General features: G+C 53.1%; 1 protein-coding gene across 6 annotated transcripts in view; it reads right to left on the bottom strand.

The window, feature by feature from the left end:
* FOXN3 (forkhead box N3) overlaps positions 1 to 23,522 on the bottom strand; it is a 179,230-nt gene that overhangs the window by 38,341 nt on the left and 117,367 nt on the right. For 3 of the 6 annotated variants that reach the window (XM_073638217.1, XM_073638219.1, XM_073638218.1), the window contains exon 2: positions 3,483 to 4,036. In XM_073638217.1, the coding sequence (XP_073494318.1) occupies positions 3,483 to 4,022 (540 nt within the window). In that variant the 5' untranslated portion in view covers positions 4,023 to 4,036. Of the gene's footprint in view, positions 1 to 3,482; positions 4,037 to 8,583; positions 8,743 to 23,522 lie in introns of those variants that run through there. The other 3 variants (XM_073638216.1, XM_073638221.1, XM_073638220.1) reach the window with 2 other exon arrangements.

The raw sequence follows: 23,522 nt of genomic DNA, 5'->3' as shown, positions 1-23,522 counted from the left end.
GACCTCCGTAATCTGCAGTGACGCATTATAACAGGACCGGGAAACCCAATGTGATATTGGTGACCAGTGCACAAATATGGCAGCAGTTACAGGGTAACCCAGCTCTCCCAGACCCCTGATATACAAGGGATATACAAGTGAATACCTGGGCAGTGACTGCCATTTACATTTCAAAAAACCTGCCAACATCTAGGGAAGCATTAGTGGTGGCCATATTAGTTGGCACCCAAATGTTACCGGTGGCTGCAGGCCGGCTCTTCCCAGCGCAGTCACATGACCAGCCGGCGACTCCAGATGGAATATTACTAAATAAATGATGACGCTCGTGTTTTCTGCGGGTCGAGGAGCCCTTAATGGAAGCCGCCAGGAGGGAAGGATCTGTAATCAGAGGCAAAGACACACACTGTGCGCTGCCAAAAGAGGCCAGGGGAGGCGCACGCTGCATGGAGAGAGAGGTCCGAGGGTCTCGCATGGACCGTCCTGACTAACGGCCCTCCCACCAAGACCAAAATCACAGGTGGAAGTGTCAGTCTGACGCCGATACACTGTAACAAGAGCAAAGTAACCACGAGGTGCAGCTTTGTTGCAGTGGATGCCGCTTTATACCATTATCCCCACATCAGAAGTATGGGGGGGGGGTGTCACCCATCTTTCAATAGACCCCCAAAAGGTATAATTATTTGCGCACGCCAATCATCATCCTCCACTTCACCTGACAGGGTCTTGTCTTTACCACACCATTACAATTCAATACATGAATCAGGAGGCTCAGGATGAACAGTCCCAAACGCTGCTGTGCACAGAAATGTTATCTACTGCGTCATGGCGACTTCCTACAGGTTTCTATTGTTAACCTCCGCTGCTGCTGGTTCATACAGGGTTAATAGCAAAGTGCAGCGATCCAACACGCTCCGCATACAGGATGGGGGGGGCACACCGGGGACAATGGCGCTACAAGACCCTCCGTCATCTCATTTGGGGGAACAAGTTCGTCCTAGTCTGACGTTTCCATCTTCATGGGGGACAATCGTTCTAGCCACCGAGAGACCCGCTCAGGGGGTCGGAGAAAGTCGTCCCCTTCCTCCCACTTCATCTTTGGTGGGGTTCAGGGGTCTATTTTAGGGCCTTGCACATTTGCATTTTGGTCATGCTTGGCTGTGTAGTCCTACAACATGGCGTCCGTGTGGCGTTTACGTCCGAGTCCCCGCGATATTACATTTTCCATTTTTAGCACAGAAGCCGCTGACTCGACGCAAGAGAAGAAAATAATCACAGCGAGCCGACTGCGAAAATATCCAAAAATAAAACGAACGTTTTACATGGCGTCACGCGTCCCCCACCCCGTCCCCTATATAATAGCTTCGCCACACGAGCCCCGCGCTCGCCTCTCCCCGCACGCACAAACTGCCACATCAGGAACTCTGTCACTATGGCAACTGGGTACTCTCCCCATCAACTGTGAGACCGTTGCTATGGAAACACGTATACAAGAGAAAATTCCTCTCTGCAGCCGAGGACCAGATGGCAGCGGATTCGTCGGGTACTCACGGGCAGAAGGGACATTACGGGGGGGAGGGGGCCGAAAGCTCAGATTACCCATAAGAGCCTGGGACTGAGCGGCAAGCAAACCCCCGCAAAGGTTAATGTGACCCCCAAACCTACAGTCCTGTCTGTATGGAAATATAACATTGCTACAATGTGGTGACACAGACCTGAGCGCCGCGCGCACCCAGCTTTCCCAGAGCCCTGAGTGAAAAGTGACAGCAGGGGTGGGAGAGTAAACAGAGACTACAACTCCCAGCATTTCCTACCGGGGGACGCCCCACTGGACGGCAGTAGTAGTTCTTGTGATTTCCCCTATGTGGGTCCTATATAAATGTGTCCTCCACAGAGGCGCCCGATACACGGAGCTCACATTCTGCAGGTCTACGGAGGAAACCGCTTATGTGTCCAATAGGGAAATGAAAGATATCCAGGGATTACTATATAGACATACCAGGAATTGCTAGTTGTGCAATTTCCCTTTACAGTAACTATGTTTAAACCTCTGCCTTAAAGAACCAAAGCAAAAAAAAAATAAAAAAAAACTGAAAAAAATTCCCAAAAATATCATAGAAAGCAGCTGCATTATGGGTAATACAAACAGCGTCATTGTCAGACTCTCTCTCACTTTATGTAATGTCATGAAATTACTTCTTTAGGTAACAAAGGATATTTAGTAATTGGCATATAAGCAATGTCATCACAAAAAGTCACACTCCTGTTCTGCTCCTGATGACGGTTATTGCTTATAAAACAATTCCCCAACTTTGGAGAGATGACACAACTGATATTCATCTTCTATTATTGCTCGTAGTGCAATTCCCTCAGCACGGTAAGATAACTGACGGGCTATCGGGGGGGCCTCGGAGGATCCTAGAATGTCCTCGTTGTAGGGGGCCTCCAGGATCCTCGTGTCCAACCCCCGACTCAATGCAGGAGTCACTAAACCCTCTCAGACAGATGTCTGTCCAGCCTCTGTGTGAAGACGTCCATTGAAGGAGAACTCACCACCTCTCGTGGCCGCCTGTTCCTCTCATTGATCATCTCACTGTCAAAAAGTTTTTTCTAATATCTAATCTGTATCTTCTCCCATTCAGTTTCATCCCATTGCTTCTAGTCTTTCTATGTGCAAATGAGAATAAAGCTGATCCCTCCACAGTGTGACGGCCCTTCAGATATTTGTAGACAGCTGTTAAGTCTCCTCTCAGTCTTCTCTGTTGCTAAACATTCCCAGATACTCTAACCATTCCTTGTAGGACATAGTTTATAGACCGGTCACCATCCTGGTCGCTCTTCTCTGAACTTGCTCTAGTTTTGCTGTGTTTTTTACACTGTGGCGCCCAGAACTGGACACAGTATCCAGATGAGGTCTGACCATAGAGAAGTAGAGGAGGATAATGACTTCACGTGATCTAGACTGTATGCTTCTCTTAATACATCCCAGAACGGTGTTTGCCTTTTTTTGCTGCTGCATCACTCTGTTGACTCATGTGCAGTCTATGATCTATTAGTCTACCCAAGTCTTTTCCACACGTGCTGTTGCTTAGTTCTATTCCTCCCATTCTATATATGCTTTTTTCATTTTTCTTGCCCAGATGTAGGTCTTTGCATTTCTCCGTTATAAACCATTCTGTTAGTTGCTGCCCACAGTTCCAGTTTGTTTAGATCCTTCTGAATCCTCTCTAGTGTTAGCTATCCCTCCTAGCTTTGTGTCATCAGCAAACTTAATCAGTTTACCCTCTATTCCTTCATCTAAATCATTTATAAAGATGTTGAACAACACAGGGCCCCGGACAGAGCCTTGTGGTCCCCACTTGAGACATTCATCCAACTGGATGTGCAACCATTTATGACCACTCTGTGTGTCCAATCACTAAGCCAGTTATGAATTCACCTGCATCACCGCAGCCCCCAGTATCACTACCACAACGGCGTCTTACCTGACTTCTGTCCTTATCGACTTTCTTGAAACATTTATTCAAGGACAAGTTGTGCCGCACAGAGTTCTTCCAGCCCGTGGGCGCGTTGGCAAAGTAAGGGAAGTGTTCCAGGATCCAATTGTAAATATCCTTTACGGGAAGTCTCTTGGTGGGAGAATCCTCAATAGCCATAAATATGAGACAGCTGAAGGAGTAGGGGGGCTTACAGTTGGGGTTCTGCTTGGCATCGTAGGGCATGTCTGACTGGGCGGGGGAGGGCGGTGTGTCATCGTCGATGTCCTGAACGGGACTGACCGACCGTAACACGGAGTCCCCAAAACTTTTCAGCAAGTTTTTGCTCTCGTGAAGCCAGTTCAAATTCGTTAGCTCCTCATCCTCCATGCCGCCCTTCTCCTTATTCGTCTTGACCGGCGGGGGTGAGAAGTCTAAGTCGTCGTCATCGTGGAGCGGGGTGGATAATGTGCTGCTCCGGAAACACTGGCTGGAAATGCTGATTCCCGTCCCCTCCGGCTTCTTACTGGGAGGCATCACTGGACCCATTTAGACAAAGTTTCCTGGAAGGAGCAGAAGACAAAATATATAAGAAATGAGCAAGAAATCATTGCTGCAGCCGTAGAGGGAGGAGCAACGGTGTGTTAAAGGGGTAGTCCATATTGACATCCCTTTAAGACAAGTGGAGACCCCACATATCCCAAGAATGAAAAAGGCGAATTCCCTTCTAAATCCATGACCCACCCCAGTAACGCTCACTGACTGAGCCGCATGTGCTACGCCAGCGTTGCGTCCCCTTCATTCTCCGGGTCACATGGGGAGGGGGGGGGAGGGGGGGAGACCCAGACCTCAGACCACCTCCGATAATAAAGCGGCGGCAGATCCCAGCAATCAAGGCGTCCGCAGGTTTATAAAGTTTAAAAAGTTCTTTAACTGTCTAATAAACTCTGGGCCCCGAGTCATCATATTTCGGTATCACATTGTCTCGCTGCATTCATTCCCATCAAATTCTTCAAAATATCACCTGCGATTCATGAATTTAGGGAGGTGGGGGATAAAAAAAAAAAGTATTTTTTTATTTTTGTCTTTGACTCTTTGCTACCAAAAAAAAAAAAAAAAGGTGAAAACATAAAATTGACGCATTAAAAGAATAATTTGGTGGCGATTAAAAAAATTAAATAAAATAAAAAATGGAGAAAAACATTACAAAAAAATGCACAAATGCAGTAATGAATCTGGCACTTTGGGGTTTCAAGCCCTCTGGTTGCGGTCAGTGAATGGGACTGTCAGCTACACAGATCAGAGCAGCCAGTTGTGAGGTCACATGAGCTTCATCTACGACCATAAGAATTGTGAATGCAGCTCTGGGAGTGACTGAGGAACAGTACAGGAAATAAATCAGTGTGAACAAAGTACGGCTGTCTCGCATGTTTTGGAATTTAAGCAAAAAAAAATGGATCAGATGACGATTGGCAAACTTTAATACAGATGTGCAGTACACATTGAATGAGGGAAGAAAAAAAGACCAATCAGACTCCAGCTCTTATTTATCTATTGCAGGATGGAAAATTAAAGCAGTAATCTGATTGGTCGATATGACCACCTGTTTTAAAGCGTTTAAAAGGGCAACCAATCAGGTCACACCTTACATAAATGTACCAGTCCTGGGACAATTAAATCTGAAATCCGATTTGTTCCTAAAGGCATCTTGTATTCCTCGTCACCCAGCTTTCCCTGAGACAGAAAGGACCGGACAGAACCGTCCACACCGCTACAGAAGGCGACGGATAAAAGATTGAAATCGCTCTTACGTCAAAGGTAACAGTTACACAAAAAACAGCAGATGATAGGAAAACCTCAGCCGAGGACTTATGGAAGCGATGGGGTTAGAGGCGCCGCCCGTGTTCTCAGAAGCCTCTTAGAAACTTTTCCCATAACTTTTCTCAAGCAAATAAGAGAAAGTCCCAGGAGCCTCTACCCAGAAAGTGATATCAGGGCCGGGAGTGAAGTCATTTCATGGAAGGTTGCTATGGCGACGAGCGGCTTATCAGCGGAAAGAGGAGACACCGCGTCCGATCATTGTTATGGCGGGTCGTCCCCACAATAATGGCTCCCCGAGCAGGGAGGAGACACCCCCACGTCTTCACACAAACCGATGTGACCCGTACCTCAAGTGTCATCCTGTACCCTGAGTGTCATCGTCCCGAACCCTAAATGTCATTATCCTGCACCTCGAGTGTTATTGTCCCGTACCCCGAGGGTCAGCGTCATCGTCCCATACCCTAAGTGTCATTATCCTGCAAGTGGAGTGTCATCGTCCCGTAACCCGCGGGTCAGCGTCATCGTCCCATACCCTAAATGTCATTATCCTGCACCTCGAGTGTTATTGTCCCGTACCCCGAGGGTCAGCGTCATCGTCACATACCCTAAATGTCATTATCCTGCACCTCGAGTGTTATTGTCCCGTACCCCGAGGGTCAGCGTCATCGTCCCATACCCTAAATGTCATTATCCTGCACCTGGAGTGTCATCGTCCCGTACCCCGCGGGTCAGCGTCATCGTCCCATACCCTAAATGTCATTATCCTGCACCTCGAGTGTTATTGTCCCGTACCCCGAGGGTCAGCGTCATCGTCACATACCCTAAATGTCATTATCCTGCACCCCGAGGGTCAGCTTCATTGTCCCGTATCATGCACCCTGAGTGTCACTGTCTCGAATGCCGAGGGTCAGCTTCATTGTGCTGTACCCTGCACCTCGAGTGTCATCGTCCCGTACCCCGCGGGTCAGCGTCATTGTCCCGAACCCTAAATGTCATTATCCTGCACCCCGAGGGTGAGCTTCATTGTCCCGTATCCTGCACCTCGAGTGTCATTGTCCCGTACCCAAAAATGTCACGGTCCCGTACCCCGAGGGTCAGCGTCATTGTCCCACAACCTAAATGTCATTATCCTGCACCTCGAGGGTCAGCTTCATCGTCCCGTATCCTGCACCCCGAGTGTCACTGTCTCGAATGCCGAGGGTCAGCTTCATTGTGCTGTACCCTGCACCCCGAGTGTCATTGTCCCGTACCCCCAGTGTCACTGACTGTCCCAGACCTTGCATCTGCACCTTCTAACATTATACTCGGGGTGACTGCTGACGTTATATGGATACATTTACCGCGCACAACCCCCAGGTTTATGAAGTCCTGCACACTCTGCAGATCACCAGCGTCGGGGTGGGCTGCAGTCACCGGACCCCCTGTGCGTACGGCACTCCTATATGACAATATGTGCACAGTAAACAACAAGATTCATTATTCTGGAAGGATGGATTTTCTTTAGCCTGGCAAGTAAGGGGTTACTCCTTAAAGGCACAGAGGCGGCTGCTGGCTGCCACCTCACAACTTCTCCTCTGTGTTTACAGGTTTCCAAACACAAAGGGCGAGTTCAGGGGGAGCGGGCGGCTATTCAGGGGGGGTTTATGAAGGATAAAGAACTGGAGGATTGTGCAAACACAACACTTCATCAGGAGTCAATGAAGAGGGTTAATGGCGGAGGAGGCATGGCGGAGCTGTCAGGGGCAGAAAGCAGGGCAGAGGGGGCAGCTAAAGACAGGGAGGGCGTTGTTAGGGACCAGAGTGGGCGGCAGATGGGGTATGTAGAGGGGCAGGTAAGAGCAGGGAGGGCTGCCGGAGGGGGTTGTCAGGGACCAGAGTGGGCAGCAGATGGGGTATGAAGAGGGGCAGGTAAGAGCAGGGAGGGCTGCCGGAGGGGGTTGTCAGGGACCAGAGTGGGCGGCAGATGGGGTATGTAGAGGGGCAGGTAAGAGCAGGGAGGGCTGCCGGAGGGGGTTGTCAGGGACCAGAGTGGGCAGCAGATGGGGTATGTAGAGGGGCAGGTAAGAGCAGGGAGGGCTGCCGGAGGGGGTTGTCAGGGACCAGAGTGGGCAGCAGATGGGGTATGTAGAGGGGCAGGTAAGAGCAGGGAGGGCTGCCGGAGGGGGTTGTCAGGGACCAGAGTGGGCGGCAGATGGGGTATGTAGAGGGGCAGGTAAGAGCAGGGAGGGCTGCCGGAGGGGGTTGTCAGGGACCAGAGTGGGCAGCAGATGGGGTATGTAGAGGGGCAGGTAAGAGCAGGGAGGGCTGCCGGAGGGGGTTGTCAGGGACCAGAGTGGGCGGCAGATGGGGTATGTAGAGGGGCAGGTAAGAGCAGGGAGGGCTGCTGGAGGGGGTTGTCAGGGACCATGGTGGGGTGCGGAGGGGATCTTGGTCTGCACCCTGAACTCCAGTATTACAACACCCTGTAATCATGGCCTCCGCACACAGGGAGCATTGGCTGAGCTCACTGTCAATCCGGCCATGTTGCTAGGAAACTTCAGAACCGCTCTTCCTCCACGTCTTACATGTATGGCGGACAGGGGGGAAACGCCAGCACAAGAAAGGAAAGGGCGGGGGGTTATTATTCAGCATGCACCCCCCATTATCAGTGCAGTACATGTAGTTACAAAGTAATCAGCAAAGTGTCAGTGACCAGATCACAGCGCTACAAACTATCAGGGACTGAAAACAAGCAAAACACACTTCTACGTCTCAAAAGAGGTTCTGCAGCAGCTGGAGCAGCCAGCATTCACCTCAGGGGTGTGCGAGGAGGGGTCTGTACATTACAACTTGCCCACCCGTCCACGGAAACAACTTTGTGACAAGTATTGATTGTCAATCACCAGCAGCTTTACCGACCCCAGGAAGTGACAGGCGGGGACTATCCTTATGAAAGAGGTTCTGCAGCAGCAAAAGGATAGATATGGGGGTCTTTATTTAGGACACCCAGCCCCCTCCCATCCGCAGCAATACACAAAAGTATGTGCCCCCCTCCCCCGCATGTGGTGCAGCAAGAAAACAAGTGACCTGTCAATCAACAGCCAGAGCAGCACAGTAAACAGCAGGAGGCCCCGGAGCCCTGCTCTTCTCCAAGAGGTTCTGCGGCAGCGGTGACGACCTCCGCGGTGAGGCCTCCTCTGCAGGGAACTTTATGCTCTGTGTGTACGGAACCATCCGGGGGAGAGGGGAAGTTACAGAGGAGGTGGGGGGCAGTCACGTGGCCCAGCAGCCGCCCCCAGCCCGCACTTACCTGACCGATCCCCCAGACTCGGGGTCCCGGGCGCGGGGGGCGCAGCACGTGGAGGGGCCGGAGCCTCCGGGACGGAAGCAGCCTCCACTGATCACACCGCGGCGCCGCACATGTCCGGAGGGGAAGCAGGGCCGGGCGGAGAGGGAGGCGGCGCCGGGGGAGGGCGCACAAGGGCAGCCTCGCCGGGACCCCCAGAGTCAGCACTGGGGTGCAGATGGGCGGGGACACAGGCAGGGTGAGGGGCCCAATCACCCCCCACCCCAAAGGCTCATCTATGGGGGGCACACAGTAAAGGGGTTTGTCTGCAAAATCACCCCCTGCACAGTTTATAGGGGGACGTGACCAGGGAGAGATGGGCGCAGCGCTGCTACAATCCAGGGAGATCCAGGATTTACACAGTATGCAAATGAGGCGATCAGTGCTTTGCCACGCCCACAGCACTTAAAAGGGGTATTCTTCTCCATGATTCTATCCCAACATGTTGTAGGTGTAATAATAATAATAATATTAGCAAATACCTCCAATTAGAAATGTAGTATAGTTCTCCTGATTCACTGTCACTTACCCCATGTGCAGGGCATTACAGTAGCTTAGGTATCCATGGTTATGACCACTGTCAGTCACTAAGGTACCATGGATACCTAAGCTACTGCAATGCCCTGCACATGGGGTAAGTGACAGTGAATCAGGAGAACTATACTACATTTCTAATTGGAGGTATTTGCTAATATTATTATTATTATTACACCTACAACATATTGGGACAGGATTTTGGAAATGGGAATAAATCCATTTAATGAAACTCGGCCTCCTGAGGTTATTTCCATCCAGCGTCTTCTTCACTATGAGTGATGCCTCAATGTGTCTGTGACATCAGGAAACCTAGCGCCTGCGCAGATCACCGCTCTCCTCTGTGGGGCACTGCTAAGGGGCGAAGGCTTCAGAGATCTACTGCTCACGTGCCCACTCCGCACACCCAGAAGAGGAAGAGGATGCTTGGCGCGGCCGGGGGTCGCATGCACAGTAGATCTCTGGAGCCTTCGCCCCTTAGCAGCGAGGAGAGCGGTGATCTGGTTTCCTGATGTCACAGACATACGGAGCGAAGCTCAGGAGGAAGAGTTTCAATAAAGGGGTTGTCCGGATAAAACAAGTTATCAGATAAGTTATTGATTGGTCGAGGCCCGACCGCTGGGACTCCGATCGGCAGAACTTGTATCCCCATTAGAATGCAGCAGTGCGCTTACTCGCCTTGAACTCCGCTTCATTCATTCCCTATGGGGCTGCCAAGTGTTGCATTTGGCTTTTTCCAGCAGACTACAGAGAATGAATGGAGCGGCGGTCGGGCGTCCAACCTGCCACATCATCTTGTGACAAGGATAAAAGATCTCCGATCTGCTGGTGGGCCACTCACCAGTCAGCAAGTTATCACTTATCCTGATAGGTCATAACTTGTTTAACTGGACAACCCCTTTAAGTGCTCTGGGCGTGTCAAAGCACTTAACGCCTCATTTGCAAATTGCAAACATTTCTCCGGATTCAGGAGGATATAAAAAAAAAAGTATCAATGCGTTTATCTTTCACTGACCTTCAGGCCCATAAGGACAGCCTGGCTAACCACCAGCTCTATGAAGGAGCCACCACTGGGATCATTAATGGATTTGGCTGGTGGTGCCGGTGGCTTGTGTGTGACAGCTGGCCTCGCTGCTGTAGATGCCAGCCCCGAATCTGACTCTATGACCCGTCACCCATGGTTCTAGGGAATTGTAATCTGAGCAATACAAGTGGGGAGGACTTTAATGAAATGGTTCCTGGCTTCTCCTGATGGCACAAAGGGCACAAGCCTCAAAACCAAACGAAGCAATTACCGGGATCCCATCAGCTGGTAAACGGAACCGTATACACTGGGAAACCGCTCACAATGCAATTCCCTAAGAAGTTCCCGTGATGAGTATTTGGTTTGGGGCTTTTCTGCTACGCAAAAGCTCGGCGGCGTATTAAATCTCCAGCAATGTGGATGAGATTTATGCATCTCTTGTCCCCACCGTCCTGCAGAAAGTGAAATCCGCAGAATGTCGTTCTCTTGAGGTAAAACATTTATTTTCTGATTTTCCCCATAGACTTTGAATTAGATGTGAAAAATGCAGTAATAACACATGTAAACCGCACGACTGTCAATAAAGTTTTCTCAAAGCACGACATACCGAAAAGAGAAAAAACACAGCTTAAAAAAACCTTCATTTTATCCATTCATTTTAAATTAGCAAAATAAAGCAGAAATGCTGCAGCAAAGATGCACCAAATATTCGTTGTGTGAACTTGGCCTTATGCTGCCTCCATAGTTGGAGTCACCGCGGTGCCAGGACGAAGCCAACGCTTTAGGGATGGAAGTTCTTACTACATGCAAAACACAGATGTGCGTCAAAAGCCACCGTAGAGCATTTTAGGCCACGCCGCACTATCAGTATTTGGTCAGTATTTTTTCTCGGAAGCCAAAACCAGGTGAGGAACAATCAGAGAAAAGGTATAATAGAAAAAATACTGACCAAATACTGATAGTGGGGCCGTGGCCTAAGGCTGAGGAAACTGATTAGAAAACCATTCCCTGATTGTAGAGGGGATACTAGGTTTGCAGGTGGCAGGTTCGGTCCTGGCTGCTTTGCTTGCAATGACGACCAGCAGAACGTTGCACCGAGCTAATGAGCGTGCTCCATACAATGACTACATCGACTCCTCGAGAGACAATAATGAGAGTTCACTATAATCACATTCATCCTGGAGCGCCAGCAGCAGCCGGACAGAAACATGAGGCCAAAGAGTGAGCACGGGGGGCGCAGGCACCCAGAGTCGCCCCATTAATGATCGGATGTGCGCTCCTCACAGCATTGTAAAGGGCCGGGAGCCCTGTACAATGAAAAGATCTGCAACCTTCTCATCACTTTCAGTTCCAAGTCCTCAACAGCTCAGCTTGCTATCACAGTCTCTGCTTGCTGTCACCATCTCTTCTTGCTGTCACAGTCTCTGCTTGCTGTCACCGTCTCTGCTTGCTGTCACCGTCTCTGCTTGCTGTCACCGTCTCTGCTGGCTGTCACAGTCTCTGCTTGCCGTCACAGTCTCTGCTTGCTGTCACCGTCTCTGCTTGCTGTCACCGTCTCTGCTGGCTGTCACAGTCTCTGCTTGCTGTCACAGTCTCTGCTTGCCATCACCGTCTCTGCTTGCTGTCACCGTCTCTGCTTGCTGTTACAGTCTCTGTTTGCTGTCACCGTCTCTGCTTGCTGTCACCGTCTCTGCTTGCTGTCACCGTCTCTGCTTGCTGACTCTATCTCTGCTTGCTGTCACCGTCTCTGCTTGCCGTCACCGTCTCTGGTTGCCGTCACAGTCTCTGCTTGCCGTCACCGTCTCTGCTTGCTGACTCTATCTCTGCTTGCTGTCACCGTCTCTGCTGGCTGTCACCGTCTCTGCTTGCTGTCACAGTCTCTGCTGGCTGTCACAGTCTCTGCTTGCTGTCACAGTCTCTGCTTGCTGACTCTATCTCTGCTTGCTGTCACCGTCTCTCCTTGCCGTCACAGTCTCTGCTTGCTGACTCTATCTCTGCTTGCTGTCACCGTCTCTGCTTGCTTACTCTATCTCTGCTTGCTGTCACCGTCTCTGCTTGCTGACTCTATCTCTGCTTGCTGTCACAGTCTCTGCTTGCTGTCACCGTCTCTGCTTGCCGTCACAGTCTCTGCTTGCTGTCACCGTCTCTGCTTGCTGTCACCGTCTCTGTTTGCTGTCACCGTCTCTGCTTGCTGTCACCGTCTCTGCTGGCTGTCACAGTCTCTGCTTGCTGACTCCATCTCTGCTTGCTGTCACCGTCTCTGCTGGCTGTCACAGTCTCTGCTTGCCGTCACCGTCTCTGCTTGCTGACTCTATCTCTGCTTGCTGTCACCGTCTCTGCTTGCTGACTCTATCTCTGCTTGCTGTCACCGTCTCTGCTTGCTTACTCTATCTCTGCTTGCTGTCACCGTCTCTGCTTGCTGACTCTATCTCTGCTTGCTGTCACAGTCTCTCCTTGCTGTCACAGTTTCGGCTTGCTGTCACCGTCTCTGCTTGCCGTCACAATCTCTGCTTGCCGTCACAGTCTCTGCTTGCCGTCACCGTCTCTGCTTGCTGTCACCGTCTCTACTTGCTGTCACCGTCTCTGCTTGCTGTTACAGTCTCTGCTTGCTGTCACCGTCTCTGCTTGCTGTTACAGTCTCTGTTTGCTGTCACCGTCCCTGCTTGCTGTCACCGTCTCTGCTTGCTGACTCTATCTCTGCTTGCTGTCACCGTCTCTGCTTGCCGTCACCGTCTCTGGTTGCTGTCACAGTCTCTGCTTGCCGTCACCGTCTCTGCTTGCTGACTCTATCTCTGCTTGCTGTCACCGTCTCTGCTGGCTGTCGCCATCTCTGCTTGCTGTCACAGTCTCTGCTGGCTGTCACAGTCTCTGCTAGCTGTCACAGTCTCTGCTTGCTGTCACAGTCTCTGCTTGCTGACTCTATCTCTGCTTGCTGTCACCGTCTCTGCTTGCCGTCACCGTCTCTGCTTGCCGTCACCGTCTCTCCTTGCCGTCACAGTCTCTGCTTGCTGACTCTATCTCTGCTTGCTGTCACCGTCTCTGCTTGCTGACTCTATCTCTGCTTGCTGTCACAGTCTCTGCTTGCTGTCACCGTCTCTGCTTGCCGTCACCGTCTCTGCTTGCTGTCACCGTCTCTGCTTGCTGTCACCGTCTCTGCTTGCTGTTACAGTCTCTGTTTGCTGTCACCGTCTCTGCTTGCTGTCACCGTCTCTGCTGGCTGTCACAGTCTCTGCTTGCCGTCACCGTCTCTGCTTGCTGACTCTATCTCTGCTTGCTGTCACCGTCTCTGCTGGCTGTCACAGTCTCTGCTTGCCGTCACCGTCTCTGCTTGCTGACTCTATCTCTGCTTGCTGTCACCGTCTCTGCTTGCTGTTACAGTCTCTGCTTGCTGTCACCGTCTCTGCTTGCTGTCACAGTCTCTGCTTGACGTCACAGTCTCTGATTGCCGTCACAGTCTCTGCTTGCTGACTCTGTCTCTGCTTGCTGTCACCGTCTCTGCTTGCTGTCCGTCTCTGTTTGCTGTCACCATCTCTTCTTGCTGTGACAGTCTCTGCTTGCCGTCACAGTCTCTGCTTGCCGTCACAGTCTCTGCTTGCTGTCACAGTCTCTGCTTGCTGACTATCTCTGCTTGCTGTCACCATTTCTGCTGGCTGTCACAGTCTCTGCTGGCTGTCACAGTCTCTGTTTGCCGTCACAGTCTCAGCTTGCCGTCACCGTCTCTGCTTCCCGTCACCGTCTCTGCTTCCCGTCACCGTCTCTGCTTGCCGTCACAGTCTCTGCTTGCCGTCACCGTCTCTGCTTGCCGTCACCGTCTCTGCTTGCCGTCACCGTCTCTGCTTGCCGTCACCGTCTCAGCTTGCCGTCACCGTCTCCGCTTCCCGTCACCGTCTCCGCTTGCCGTCACAGTCTCTGCTTGCCGTCACAGTCTCTGCTTGCCGTCACCGTCTCTGCTTCCCGTCACAGTCTCTGCTTGCTGTCAGTCTCTGCTTGCTGTCACCGTCTCTGCTTGCTGTCACCGTCTCGGCTTGCCGTCGCCGTCTCTGCTTGCTGTCATAGTCTCTGCTTCCTGTTACAGTCTCTGCTTGCTGTCACCGTCTCTGCTTTCTGTCACCGTCTCTGCTTGCTGTCACTGTCTCTGCTGGCTGTCACAGTCTCTGCTGGCTGTCACCGTCTCTGCTTGCTGACTATCTCTGCTTGCTGTCACAGTCTCTCCTTGCTGACTCTATCTCTGCTTGCTGTCACCGTTTCTCCTTGCAGTCACCGTCTCTGCTTGCTGTCACCGTCTCTGCTTGCTGTCACCGTCTCTGCTTGCTGTCACCGTCTCTGCTGGCTGTCACCGTCTCTGCTTGCTGTCACCGTCTCTGCTTGCTGTCACAGTCTCTGCTTGCTGTCACCGTCTCTGCTTGCTGTCACCGTCTCTGCTTGCTGTCACAGTCTTTGCTAGCTGTCAGTCTCTGCTTGCTGACCCTATCTCTGCTTGCCGTCACCGTCTCTGCTTGCCGTCACCGTCTCTGCTTGCCGTCACCGTCTCTGCTTGCCGTCACAGTCTCTGCTTGCTGACTCTATCTCTGTTTGCTGTCACCGTCTCTGCTTGCTGTCACCGTCTCTGCTTGCTGTCACCGTCTCTGCTTGCTGTCACAGTCTCTGCTTGCTGACTCTATCTCTGCTTGCTGTCACCGTCTCTGCTGGCTGTCACAGTCTCTGCTTGCCGTCACAGTCTCTGCTTGCCGTCAGCGTCTCTGCTTGCTGACTCTATCTCTGTTTGCTGTCACCGTCTCTGCTTGCTGTCACAGTCTCTGCTTGCTGACTCTATCTCTGCTTGCTGTCACCGTCTCTGCTGGCTATTACAGTCTCTGCTTGCTGTCACCGTCTCTGCTTGCTGTCACAGTCTCTGCTGGCTGTCACAGTCTCTGCTTGCCGTCACAGTCTCTGCTTGCCGTCACAGTCTCTGCTTGCCGTCACAGTCTCTGCTTGCCGTCACAGTCTCTGCTTGCCGTCACCGTCTCTGCTTGCTGTCACCGTCTCTGCTTGCTGACTCTATCTCTGCTTGCTGACTCTATCTCTGCTTGCTGTCACAGTCTCTGCTGGCTGTCACCATCTCTGCTTGCTGTCACCGTCTCTGCTTGCTGTCACAGTCTCTGCTTGCTGTCACCGTCTCTGCTTGCTGTCACCGTCTCTGCTTGACGTCACAGTCTCTGATTGCCGTCACAGTCTCTGCTTGCTGACTCTGTCTCTGCTTGCTGTCACCGTCTCTGCTTGCTGTCCGTCTCTGTTTGCTGTCACCATCTCTGCTTGCTGTCACAGTCTCTGCTTGCTGTCACCGTCTCTGCTTGCTGTCAATGTCTCTGCTGGCTGTGACAGTCTCTGCTTGCCGTCACCGTCTCTGCTTGCCGTCACAGTCTCTGCTTGCCGTCACCGTCTCTGCTTGCTGTCACCGTCTCTGCTTGCTGTCACAGTCTCTGCTGGCTGTCACAGTCTCTGCTGGATGTCACCGTCTCTGCTTGCTGTCACCGTCTCTGCTTGCTGACTATCTCTGCTTGCTGTTACAGTCTCTCCTTGCTGACTCTATCTCTGCTTGCTGTCACCGTTTCTGCTTGCCGTCACAGTCTCTGCTTGCCGTCACCGTCTCTGCTGGCTGTCACCGTCTCTGCTTGCTGTCACAGTCTCTGCTTGCTGTCACCGTCTCTGCTTGCTGTCACCGTCTCTGCTTGCTGTTACAGTCTCTGTTTGCTGTCACCGTCTCTGCTTGCTGTCACAGTCTCTGCTGGCTGTCACAGTCTCTGCTTGCTGACTCCATCTCTGCTTGCTGTCACCGTCTCTGCTGGCTGTCACAGTCTCTGCTTGCCGTCACCGTCTCTGCTTGCTGACTCTATCTCTGCTTGCTGTCACCGTCTCTGCTTGCTGTTACAGTCTCTGCTTGCTGTCACCGTCTCTGCTTGCTGTCACAGTCTCTGCTTGACGTCACAGTCTCTGATTGCTGACTCTGTCTCTGCTTGCTGTCACCGTCTCTGCTTGCTGTCCGTCTCTGTTTGCTGTCACCATCTCTTCTTGCTGTGACAGTCTCTGCTTGCCGTCACAGTCTCTGCTTGCCGTCACAGTCTCTGCTTGCTGTCACAGTCTCTGCTTGCTGACTATCTCTGCTTGCTGTCACCATTTCTGCTGGCTGTCACAGTCTCTGCTGGCTGTCACAGTCTCTGTTTGCCGTCACAGTCTCAGCTTGCCGTCACCGTCTCTGCTTCCCGTCACCGTCTCTGCTTCCCGTCACCGTCTCTGCTTGCCGTCACAGTCTCTGCTTGCCGTCACCGTCTCTGCTTGCCGTCACCGTCTCTGCTTGCCGTCACCGTCTCTGCTTGCCGTCACAGTCTCTGCTTGCCGTCACAGTCTCTGCTTGCTGTCAGTCTCTGCTTGCTGTCACCGTCTCTGCTTGCCGTCACAGTCTCTGCTTGCCGTCACCGTCTCTGCTTCCCGTCACAGTCTCTGCTTGCTGTCACTCTCTGCTTGCTGTCACCGTCTCTGCTTGCTGTCACCGTCTCGGCTTGCCGTCGCCGTCTCTGCTTGCTGTCATAGTCTCTGCTTCCTGTTACAGTCTCTGCTTGCTGTCACCGTCTCTGCTTTCTGTCACCGTCTCTGCTTGCTGTCACTGTCTCTGCTGGCTGTCACAGTCTCTGCTGGCTGTCACCGTCTCTGCTTGCTGACTATCTCTGCTTGCTGTCACAGTCTCTCCTTGCTGACTCTATCTCTGCTTGCTGTCACCGTTTCTGCTTGCAGTCACCGTCTCTGCTTGCTGTCACAGTCTCTGCTTGCTGTCACCGTCTCTGCTTGCTGTCACCGTCTCTGCTTGCTGTCACCGTCTCTGCTGGCTGTCACCGTCTCTGCTTGCTGTCACCGTCTCTGCTTGCTGTCACAGTCTCTGCTTGCTGTCACCGTCTCTGCTTGCTGTCACCGTCTCTGCTTGCTGTCACAGTCTTTGCTAGCTGTCACAGTCTCTGCTTGCTGACCCTATCTCTGCTTGCCGTCACCGTCTCTGCTTGCCGTCACCGTCTCTGCTTGCCGTCACCGTCTCTCCTTGCCGTCACAGTCTCTGCTTGCTGACTCTATCTCTGTTTGCTGTCACCGTCTCTGCTTGCTGTCACCGTCTCTGCTTGCTGTCACCGTCTCTGCTTGCTGACTCTATCTCTGCTTGCTGTCACCGTCTCTGCTGGCTGTCACAGTCTCTGCTTGCCGTCACAGTCTCTGCTTGCCGTCAGCGTCTCTGCTTGCTGACTCTATCTCTGCTTGCTGACTCTATCTCTGCTTGCTGTCACCGTCTCTGCTGGCTATTACAGTCTCTGCTTGCTGTCACCGTCTCTGCTTGCTGTCACAGTCTCTGCTGGCTGTCACAGTCTCTGCTTGCCGTCACAGTCTCTGCTTGCCGTCACAGTCTCTGCTTGCCGTCACCGTCTCTGCTTGCCGTCACCGTCTCTGCTTGCTGACTCTATCTCTGCTTGCTGTCACCGTCTCTGCTTGCTGACTCTATCTCTGCTTGCTGACTCTATCTCTGCTTGCTGTCACAGTCTCTGCTGGCTGTCACCATCTCTGCTTGCTGTCACCGTCTCTGCTTGCTGTTACAGTCTCTGCTTGCTGTCACCGTCTCTGCTTGCTGTCACAGTCTCTGCTTGACGTCACAGTCTCTGATTGCCGTCACAGTCTCTGATTGCTGACTCTGTCTCTGCTTGCTGTCACCGTCTCTGCTTGCTGTCCGTCTCTGTTTGCTGTCACCATCTCTGCTTGCTGTCACAGTCTCTGCTTGCTGTCACCGTCTCTGCTTGCTGTCAACGTCTCTGCTGGCTGTGACAGTCTCTGCTTGCCGTCACCGTCTCTGCTTGCCGTCACAGTCTCTGCTTGCCGTCACCGTCTCTGCTTGCCGTCATAGTCTCTGCTTGCTGTCACCGTCTCTGCTTGCTGTCACCGTCTCTGCTTGCTGTCACAGTCTCTGCTGGCTGTCACAGTCTCTGCTGGATGTCACCGTCTCTGCTTGCTGTCACAGTCTCTGCTGGCTGTCACCATCTCTGCTTGCTGTCACCGTCTCTGCTTGCTGTTACAGTCTCTGCTTGCTGTCACCGTCTCTGCTTGCTGTCACAGTCTCTGCTTGACGTCACAGTCTCTGATTGCCGTCACAGTCTCTGATTGCTGACTCTGTCTCTGCTTGCTGTCACCGTCTCTGCTTGCTGTCCGTCTCTGTTTGCTGTCACCATCTCTGCTTGCTGTCACAGTCTCTGCTTGCTGTCACCGTCTCTGCTTGCTGTCAACGTCTCTGCTGGCTGTGACAGTCTCTGCTTGCCGTCACCGTCTCTGCTTGCCGTCACAGTCTCTGCTTGCCGTCACCGTCTCTGCTTGCTGTCATAGTCTCTGCTTGCTGTCACCGTCTCTGCTTGCTGTCACCGTCTCTGCTTGCTGTCACAGTCTCTGCTGGCTGTCACAGTCTCTGCTGGATGTCACCGTCTCTGCTTGCTGTCACCGTCTCTGCTTGCTGTCACCGTCTCTGCTTGCTGACTATCTCTGCTTGCTGTCACAGTCTCTCCTTGCTGACTCTATCCCTGCTTGCTGTCACCGTTTCTGCTTGCAGTCACCGTCTCTGCTTGCCGTCACAGTCTCTGCTTGCTGTCACCGTCTCTGCTTGCTGTCACCGTCTCTGCTGGCTGTCACCGTCTCTGCTTGCTGTCACCGTCTCTGCTTGCTGTCACCGTCTCTGCTTGCTGTCACCGTCTCTGCTTGCTGTCACAGTCTTTGCTGGCTGTCACAGTCTCTGCTTGCTGACCCTATCTCTGCTTGCCGTCACCGTCTCTGCTTGCCGTCACCGTCTCTGCTTGCCGTCACCGTCTCTCCTTGCCGTCACCGTCTCTGCTTCCTGTCACCGTCTCTGCTTGCTTACTCTATCTCTGCTTGCTGTCACAGTCTCTGCTTGCTGTCAGTCTCTGCTTGCCGTCACCGTCTTTGCTTGCCGTCACCGTCTCTGCTTGCCGTCACCGTCTCTGCTTGCTGTCACCGTCTCTGCTTGCTTTTACAGTCTCTGTTTGCTGTCACCGTCTCTGCTTGCTGTCACCGTCTCTGCTTGCTGTCACAGTCTCTGCTGGCTGTCACAGTCTCTGCTTGCTGACTTTATCTCTGCTTGCTGTCACCGTCTCTGCTGGCTGTCACCGTCTCTGCTTGCCGTCACCGTCTCTGCTTGCCGTCAGCGTCTCTGCTTGCTGACTCTATCTCTGCTTGCTGACTCTATCTCTGCTTGCTGACTCTATCTCTGCTTGCTGTCACCGTCTCTGCTGGCTATTACAGTCTCTGCTTGCTGTCACCGTCTCTGCTTGCCGTCACCGTCTCTGCTTGCCGTCACAGTCTCTGCTTGCCGTCACCGTCTCTGCTTGCTGACTCTATCTCAGCTTGCTGTCACCGTCTCTGCTTGCTGTCACCGTCTCTGCTTGCTGTTACAGTCTCTGCTTGCTGTCACCGTCTCTGCTTGCTGTCACAGTCTCTGCTGGCTGTCACCGTCTCTGCTGGCTGTGACAGTCTCTGCTGGCTGTGACAGTCTCTGCTTGCCGTCACCGTCTCTGCTTGCCGTCACCGTCTCTGCTTGCCGTCACAATCTCTGCTTGCCGTCACAGTCTCTGCTTGCTGTCACAGTCTCTGCTAGCTGACTATCTCTGCTTGCTGTCACCATCTCTGCTGGCTGTCACAGTCTCTGCTTGCCGTCACCATCTCTGCTTGCTGTTACAGTCTCTGCTTGCTGTCACCGTGTCTGCTTGCTGTCACAGTCTCTGCTGGCTGTCACCGTCTCTGCTTGCTGTCACCGTCTCTGCTGGCTGTCACAGTCTCTGCTTGCTGTCACCATCTCTTCTTGCTGTTACAGTCTCTGCTTGCCGTCACCGTCTCTGCTTGCCGTCACAGTCTCTGGTTGCCGTCACAGTCTCTGCTTGCCGTCACAGTCTCTGCTTGCCGTCACCGTCTCTGCTTGCCGTCACAGTCTCTGCTTGCCGTCACCGTCTCTGCTTGCTGACTCTATCTCAGCTTGCTGTCACCGTCTCTGCTAGCTGTCACCGTCTCTGCTTGCTGTTACAGTCTCTGCTTGCTGTCACAGTCTCTGCTGGCTGTCACCGTCTCTGCTTGCTGTCACCGTCTCTGCTTGCCGTCACAGTCTCTGCTTGCCGTCACCGTCTCTGCTTGCTGTCACCGTCTCTGCTTGCTTTTACAGTCTCTGTTTGCTGTCACCGTCTCTGCTTGCTTTTACAGTCTCTGTTTGCTGTCACCGTCTCTGCTTGCTGTCACAGTCTCTGCTGGCTGTCACAGTCTCTGCTTGCTGACTCTATCTCTGCTTGCTGTCACCGTCTCTGCTGGCTGTCACAGTCTCTGCTTGCCGTCACAGTCTCTGCTTGCCGACTCTATCTCTGCTTGCTGACTCTATCTCTGCTTGCTGACTCTATCTCTGCTTGCTGACTCTATCTCTGCTTGCTGACTCTATCTCTGCTTGCTGTCACCGTCTCTGCTGGCTATTACAGTCTCTGCTTGCTGTCACCGTCTCTGCTTGCCATCACCGTCACTGCTTGCCGTCACAGTCTCTGCTTGCCGTCACCGTCTCTGCTTGCTGACTCTATCTCAGCTTGCTGTCACCGTCTCTGCTTGCTGTCACCGTCTCTGCTTGCTGTTACAGTCTCTGCTTGCTGTCACCGTCTCTGCTTGCTGTCACAGTCTCTGCTGGCTGTCACCGTCTCTGCTGGCTGTCACCGTCTCTGCTGGCTGTGACAGTCTCTGCTTGCCGTCACCGTCTCTGCTTGCCGTCACCGTCTCTGCTTGCCGTCACAATCTCTGCTTGCCATCACAGTCTCTGCTTGCTGTCACAGTCTCTGCTAGCTGACTATCTCTGCTTGCTGTCACCATCTCTGCTGGCTGTCACAGTCTCTGCTTGCCGTCACCATCTGTGCTTGCTGTTAGTCTCTGCTTGCTGTCACCGTGTCTGCTTGCTGTCACAGTCTCTGCTGGCTGTCACCGTCTCTGCTTGCTGTCACCGTCTCTGCTGGCTGTCACAGTCTCTGCTTGCTGTCACCATCTCTTCTTGCTGTTACAGTCTCTGCTTGCCGTCACCGTCTCTGCTTGCCGTCACAGTCTCTGCTTGCCGTCACAGTCTCTGCTTGCCGTCACCGTCTCTGCTTGCCGTCACAGTCTCTGCTTGCCGTCACCGTCTCTGCTTGCTGACTCTATCTCAGCTTGCTGTCACCGTCTCTGCTTGCTGTCACCGTCTCTGCTTGCTGTTACAGTCTCTGCTTGCTGTCACCGTCTCTGCTTGCTGTCACAGTCTCTGCTGGCTGTCACCGTCTCTGCTTGCTGTCACAGTCTCTGCTTGCTGTCACCGTCTCTGCTGGCTGTCACAGTCTCTGCTTGGTGTCAACATCTCTTCTTGCCGTCACCGTCTCTGCTTGCCGTCACCGTCTCTGCTTGCCTCACAGTCTCTGATTGCCATCACAGTCTCTGATTGCCGTCACAGTCTCTGCTTGCTGTCACCGTCTCTGCTTGCTGTCCGTCTCTGTTTGCTGTCACCATCTCTTCTTGCTGTCACAGTCTCTGCTTGCTGTCACCGTCTCTGCTTGCTGTCACCGTCTCTGATGGCCGTCACCGTCTCTGCTTGCCGTCACCGTCTCTGCTTGCCGTCACCGTCTCTGCTTGCCGTCACAATCTCTGCTTGCCGTCACAGTCTCTGCTTGCTGTCACAGTCTCTGCTAGCTGACTATCTCTGCTTGTTGTCACCATCTCTGCTGGCTGTCACAGTCTCTGCTTGCCGTCACAGTCTCTATTTGCTGTCACAGTCTCTGCTTGCCGTCACCGTCTCTGCTTGCCGTCACAGTCTCTGCTTGCCGTCACCATCTCTGCTTGCTGACTCTATCTCTGCTTGCTGTCACCGTCTCTGCTTGCTGACTCTATCTCTGGTTGCTGTCACAGTCTCTGCTTGCCGTCACCGTCTCTGCTTGCCGTCACATTCTCTGCTTCCCGTCACCGTCTCTGCTTGCTGACTCTATCTCAGCTTGCTGTCACCGTCTCTGCTAGCTGTCACCGTCTCTGCTTGCTGTTACAGTCTCTGCTGGCTGTCACAGTCTCTGCTGGCTGTCACCGTCTCTGCTTGCTGTCACCTTCTCTGCTGGCTGTCACAGTCTCTGCTGGCTGTCACCATCTCTTCTTGCCGTCATAGTCTCTGCTTGCCGTCACCGTCTCTGCTTGCCGTCACCGTCTCTGCTTGCCGTCACAGTCTCTGCTTGCTGTCACCATCTCTTCTTGCTGTCACCGTCTCTGCTTGCTGTCACCTTCTCTGCTTGCTGTCACCGTCTCTGCTGGCTGTGACAGTCTCTGCTTGCCGTCACCGTCTCTGCTTGCCGTCACCGTCTCTGCTGGCCGTCACAGTCTCCGCTTGCCGTCACAGTCTCCGCTTGCCGTCACAGTCTCCGCTTGCCGTCACCGTCTCCGCTTGCCGTCACCGTCTCCGCTTGCCGTCACAGTCTCTGCTTGCGGTCACCGTCTCTGCTTGTCGTCACCGTCTCTGCTTGCCGTCACAGTCTCTGATTGCCGTCACAGTCTCTGCTTGCTCTCACCGTCTCTGCTTGCTCTCACCGTCTCTGCTTGCTGTCAGTCTCTGCTTGCTGTCACCGTCTCTGCTTGCCGTCACAGTCTCTGCTTGCTGTCACCGTCTCTGCTTGCCGTCACCGTCTCTGCTTGCCGTCACCGTCTCTGCTTGCCGTCACCGTCTCTGCTTGCTGTCACAGTCTCTGCTTGCTGTCACAGTCTCTGCTTGCTCTCCGTCTCTGCTTGCCGTCAGTCTCTGCTTGCCGTCACCGTCTCTGCTTGCCGTCACAGTCTCTGCTTGCCGTCACCGTCTCTGCTTGCCGTCACCGTCTCTGATTGCCGTCACAGTCTCTGCTTGCCGTCACCGTCTCTGCTTGCTCTCACCGTCTCTGCTTGCTCTCACCGTCTCTGCTTGCTGTCAGTCTCTGCTTGCTGTCACCGTCTCTGCTTGCTGTCACCGTCTCTGCTTGCTGTCACCGTCTCTGCTTGCCGTCACCGTCTCTGCTTGCCGTCACAGTCTCTGCTTGCCGTCAGCCGTCAACTTCTCTGCTTGCCGTCACCGTCTCTGCTTGCTGTCACAGTCTCTGCTTGCTGTCACAGTCTCTGCTTGCTCTCCGTCTCTGCTTGCTGTCAGAGTCTCTGCTTGCCGTCACAGTCTCTACTTGCTGTCACCGTCTCTGCTTGCTGTCACAGTCTCTGCTTGCTCTCCGTCTCTGCTTGCTGTCACAGTCTCTGCTTGCCGTCACAGTCTCTACTTGCTGTCACCGTC

This window comes from Phyllobates terribilis, unplaced genomic scaffold (genome assembly GCF_046119375.1).
Source record: "Phyllobates terribilis strain yellow unplaced genomic scaffold, ASM4611937v1 Scaffold_7__3_contigs__length_470593459, whole genome shotgun sequence".
NCBI classification, from domain to species: Eukaryota; Metazoa; Chordata; class Amphibia; order Anura; family Dendrobatidae; genus Phyllobates; species Phyllobates terribilis.
The sequence above is the reverse complement of the archived record's forward strand: the minus strand, read 5'-3'. Positions and strand labels throughout refer to the sequence as shown.